A 4,380-nucleotide genomic window follows, 5' to 3' on the forward strand; every position below is an offset into this window, starting at 1 on the left:
TGGGGATGAATTAATCCCTGTGAGGGTGGGGAGGCCCTGGGATGGATTTCCCAGAGAAGCTGGGGCTGCCCCATCCCTGAAAGTGTCCAAGGCCAGCCGGGACAGGGCCTGGAACACCCTGCGAGAGTGGAAGCGGTCCCTGCCCACGCCAAGGGGTAGAATAAGTGGATTTTTAAGGTCTCTTCCAACCCAAACCATCCCGTGATTCCATGATTAAATATTTCAAACCATTTCCCAGGTACAGACTCATTTTTGGCAGGAAGAAGAAATCCAGAAGAACATAAATCGTTGATGCAATGCAGATTCTTTATTGCGGGTGACAAACGGGCAGCGCCAGCGAGAGACAAAGCAGCGCAGCAAGAACGCGCTGGGAACACAAAAACCCGGAGGCAGCAGCACGGCCCAGGGCAGGGCGGCAGCGCAGAGATTCCCCCGCGCCAGGGCGGGCTGGGGGCTCGGAGCTGGGCAGAGCAGGGCAGAGCCTGAGCCCAGCGCAGCACGGGCCGGGCTGGAACACAGGGAGCAGCTTTGGGGGCAGCGCTGGGGAGCCCGGAGGCGGCGGGCGAGGCTCCGCAGGGTCACCCTGGCAGGGGCCAGCGAGCCCGCGGCTCCGGGGGCCGCGGGGCCAGCGCTGAGCAGCGGCTGCAGCTCCATCCTGCAGCTGCATCCCGCCCCGGGCGGCGCAGCACGGCCCGGGCTGGGCTGGAGCCGCGGGCAGGGGCAGCGCTGAGCTGCAGCGGGGTTTGGGGCTTAGCAGGGCCCGCAGCCTCGGGAGCCGCCGCAGCTACCCCCATAACCCCCAAAACCCCCAAAACCTCCAAAGCCTCCATAGCCCCCGGAGCCCCCATAGCCCCCGGAGCCGCCGCGGCGTCCAGAGGAGCCGCCGAAGCCGCCTCCGACGTAGGGAGCTCCTGCCGAGCCCACGGAGCTCTGCTGCGGGAAGGAGCTGAGGATGGGCCCGGGGAAGGTGACCACCGAGGCCGGGGGCTGGATCACCACCGTGGAGTCGGGGCACTGCCGCACGCAGGGCTCGTTGCAGGTGTCAGCCAGAGGGGCCGGGGTGGCCACCCCGCAGCTGGGGACACACAGGCTGGAGCAGGACATCCTTTGGCTCGGCAGGGGAAGCTGTAAGACAAGGCACAGCCTTGGGCTCATCCCAAATCCCTGCTCCTCTCTCCCACCTCGAGCCCCCTGCCCAGGACACGCTCTGGGTCATCTCAGGCCTTCCCAGCAAAACCCCCGGCGCTGCTGGAATGGCTCCTGCAATCCGTCGCTCTCCTCTCCGTCCCCGGTTCTATCCGGCCCGTGGGAATGAAGACAATCTCCCCCATCCCCATCACCAGGCTCGCAGAGGACTGGAGCACACGGGGATACCCCAAACCATCCTAAATCCACACTGTGAGAGCTGCTGGAGCAAAGATTCTTCCGGAAACCCGGAGATTCCCAGGGAAAGGCACGGGGGAGGAAGAGAGGATGGAGGGAAGACTCGGACTCACCACAACGATCAAGGAGAAGAGTGAAGTGGAGAGAGCAGGATGGAGCCCTGTGGGATGCTCGGCCCTTTTATACATCCCAGAGTGCCCGGGGCATGGGCCAGGGGTGGGGGCAAACGCCCCCAAAATTCGTAATGCAAAATGACAAGTTAAATAACACAGGTAATGATGGGGGACAGAACATTGTCATTCCCTTATTGCAGATATTCGTGTGGAAACGTGTCCTGGACCATGACAGGCGTGGGAGGGCCAGTCCTGGTCCCATCAATAATTACACGACAGAACAGTCCCAGCGTTGCCGGAGCTGAGCTCGCAGCCCCAATAAACCCCGCTCTGGCCCTAATCCCTCACTGTGCTTACAAAGAATCCCGAGCATCCTTAGGGCTGCGGCCGTGCCCAGCCCTACCACCCTGAGCCCAGCCCGGCCGTGCCTGTGAGCAGCAGCGCCCAGCTGAGCCCGGCCTGGGGTCACAGCCAGGGCCAGCCTGGCTTTGGGGGCTCGGCCAACACCCCCTGGGCCAGCGCTGGGGCCAGCTGGGCAGTGCTGGAGGGCTCAGCCCGGGCCCCGCTCACACCCGCGGGGCTGCAGGAGCCGCGGGGACCCGGCCCCGCTGCTGCCCCGCTGCTCCTCCCGTGCTGGCCCCTCTGGCCCTGCTGGCCCGGGCTCTGTCCCGCCGCTCTCCCCCTTCCCTGGGCGATGGTGCTCGGCCACGAGCGGGATCTGCCCCCTCTGCTCTTTGCAGAGCCAAACTGGGACAGGGAAACCACAAAACCCTCCAGAACCTTCGAGGGGGGCAAGTCACAGATGTGTCAGGGGACCCCAAAACCTTGGGCTGAGCATCTTCTGCTGGCCCAAGAGTCGGTGGGATTTGGGAGACATCCCGCGAGCGGCTCCTGCTCCTGCCCAAGCTGCCGCTGCCTCTGTTTACCAGCCCGTAAAAGGGAGCTAATGACAGGGGGGATGGCTGGGGCAGCGCCTCAAAGTGCTGCTGCGAGATGCCAGGAATTGTTCTCTGTAAGCAAAGTGAGGGATTGGGGCCAGAGCGGGGTTTATTGGGGCTGCGAGCTCAGCTCCGGCAGCCCCGTGTCTGTTCTGTCATGTAATTAATATCGGGCCATGGTTGACACTAAAAATGCCTCTCTCTTGCCCGTTCATTTCCACACCAATGTCCACAATGGGGGGGTGACAGAATTTTCCTGCGTCCCTTCAGTTTATGAAGCGTGGATTCGTAATTACCGGGAGGGTCTGCCCCCACCCCCTCGACACTGCCCCAGGCTCTCTGGGTTGTATAAAAGAGCCGAGCTCCCTGCACAGCTCCATCCACACTCCTCCACTTGACTCCTCTCATCACCCAGGTGAGTGCAGCTTCCCAAAACCACTTTGGGGATCTTTCTCTTTCTCCTTCAATCTAATTCCTTTCTAACACCTTTCCTTCTCTTTGGGGATGTTTTCCAGAAACCTTTACCTGTCTCAAGGATGTCCTGCTCCAGCCTGTGTGTCCCCAGCTGCGGGGTGGCCACCCCGGCCCCTCTGGCTGACACCTGCAACGAGCCCTGCGTGCGGCAGTGCCCCGACTCCACGGTGGTGATCCAGCCCCCGGCCTCGGTGGTCACCTTCCCCGGGCCCATCCTCAGCTCCTTCCCGCAGCAGAGCGCCGTGGGCTCGGCAGGAGCTCCCTACGTCGGAGGCGGCTTCGGCGGCTCCTCTGGACGCCGCGGCGGCTCCGGGGGCTATGGGGGCTCGGGGGGCTATGGAGGCTTTGGAGGCTTTGGAGGTTTTGGGGGTTATGGGGGTAGCTGCGGCGGCTCCCGAGGCTGCGGGCCCTGCTAAACCCCAGCCCGAGTGCGACCCCAGCCCCAGCAGAGCTCCAGCACCGCCCCCGGCACATCCCCGCTCGCCCCCGCCTGAAGGAAGGAAATCCCTCGTTCCCCTCCGGCCGCTCCGGCCCGAGCCCGCCCGGGGCCCCGCTCTGCCCCGCTCCTGCCTCGCTCGGAGCCCCGCAGCGATCGCTGCCCGCTCCCAGCACGGCCCCAGCTCGGCTCCGGCCGGGACCCGCGGGGAGCGCTCGGCCCGGGCCCCGCTGCTCTGCCGGCCGCCCCCCGGCCCCGCTCGGCAATAAAAGCTGGCTTGCATTGCAATGTTCACCTGCTCTCGTCTGCTCTCTGCTCGTACGCGAGCCCACAGGGTTCTGGGGGGGTTGCGGGAAGGTTCCAGGGGGGTTCAGGGTGGTTCTGGGGTGTTCAGTCCAGCTCCGCTGGGACAAGGCGCAGGACAAGCCCTGCGAGCTGCCCGGACTCCTCCTGCCCGTCCTTGGCCACCGCAGCCCCTGCAGCAGAGTCCCCCCGGTCGGACCCTGCTCAGCTCCCGGCACGGAGCCCCTCCCGCTGTCCCTGGGCTCCTGCCCACCCTGGGCTCCTGCTCTGCAGCCCCACGCGAGCCCCGCGCCCCGGGGCAGCTCCCTTCCCTTCACTCGGGCCATTCCCCAGGGGCCGCTTGGAGCCTCAGGGCCGTGGGGACTGGGGGGCGAGGGGAGTCCCTCCAAGGGACCTGGCCCGGCTCGGGGACTCTGGGGAGACGCTGTCTCGGGAGGGCAGAGGGAGAACAGCCCCAGCACTGCCCCCGCTCCTTGCCCTGCGCTCCTCACACATTCCTGCAGCCTGGAATTCCCTCCTGCCCCCGATCCTCACGGGTATTCCGCGGCTCCTCGTAGCGCTGCTGGTCCCGTCTCGCCCTCACTGCAGGTTCAGGAGCTTTTCCTGAGGTCCCCGGTGTCACCCAGCCCTTCCTTGTGTCCTCATTGTCACCCAGGCATTCCTGTGGTTTCCTGTGTCACCCAGCCCTCCCCGAGGTCGCCGGTGTCCCCCACTCCCCCCTGTCACGATTTGC

General features: G+C 65.3%; 1 protein-coding gene and 1 pseudogene across 2 annotated transcripts; one reads left to right on the plus strand and one right to left on the minus strand.

Annotated features, from left to right (window-relative positions):
- Nucleotides 1–750: 750 nt before the first annotated feature.
- LOC306813999 (claw keratin pseudogene) lies at nucleotides 751–1,104 on the minus strand (annotated as a pseudogene). Its single transcript has one exon. The product of its transcript is annotated as a claw keratin pseudogene (transcript).
- A 1,086-nt stretch (nucleotides 1,105–2,190) lies between these two features.
- Nucleotides 2,191–3,324, plus strand: LOC306814000 (uncharacterized protein; the record flags this gene model as incomplete). Its single annotated transcript, XM_079329696.1, is given in 5 exon segments — nucleotides 2,191–2,287; nucleotides 2,705–2,777; nucleotides 2,779–2,790; nucleotides 2,792–2,849; nucleotides 2,950–3,324. Coding segments are annotated over 5 exon segments (615 nt in total).
- Nucleotides 3,325–4,380: the final 1,056 nt, after the last annotated feature.

Source organism: Erithacus rubecula (genome assembly GCF_903797595.1).
Source record: "Erithacus rubecula genome assembly, contig: SUPER_33_unloc_1, whole genome shotgun sequence".
Lineage (NCBI taxonomy): Eukaryota > Metazoa > Chordata > Aves > Passeriformes > Muscicapidae > Erithacus > Erithacus rubecula.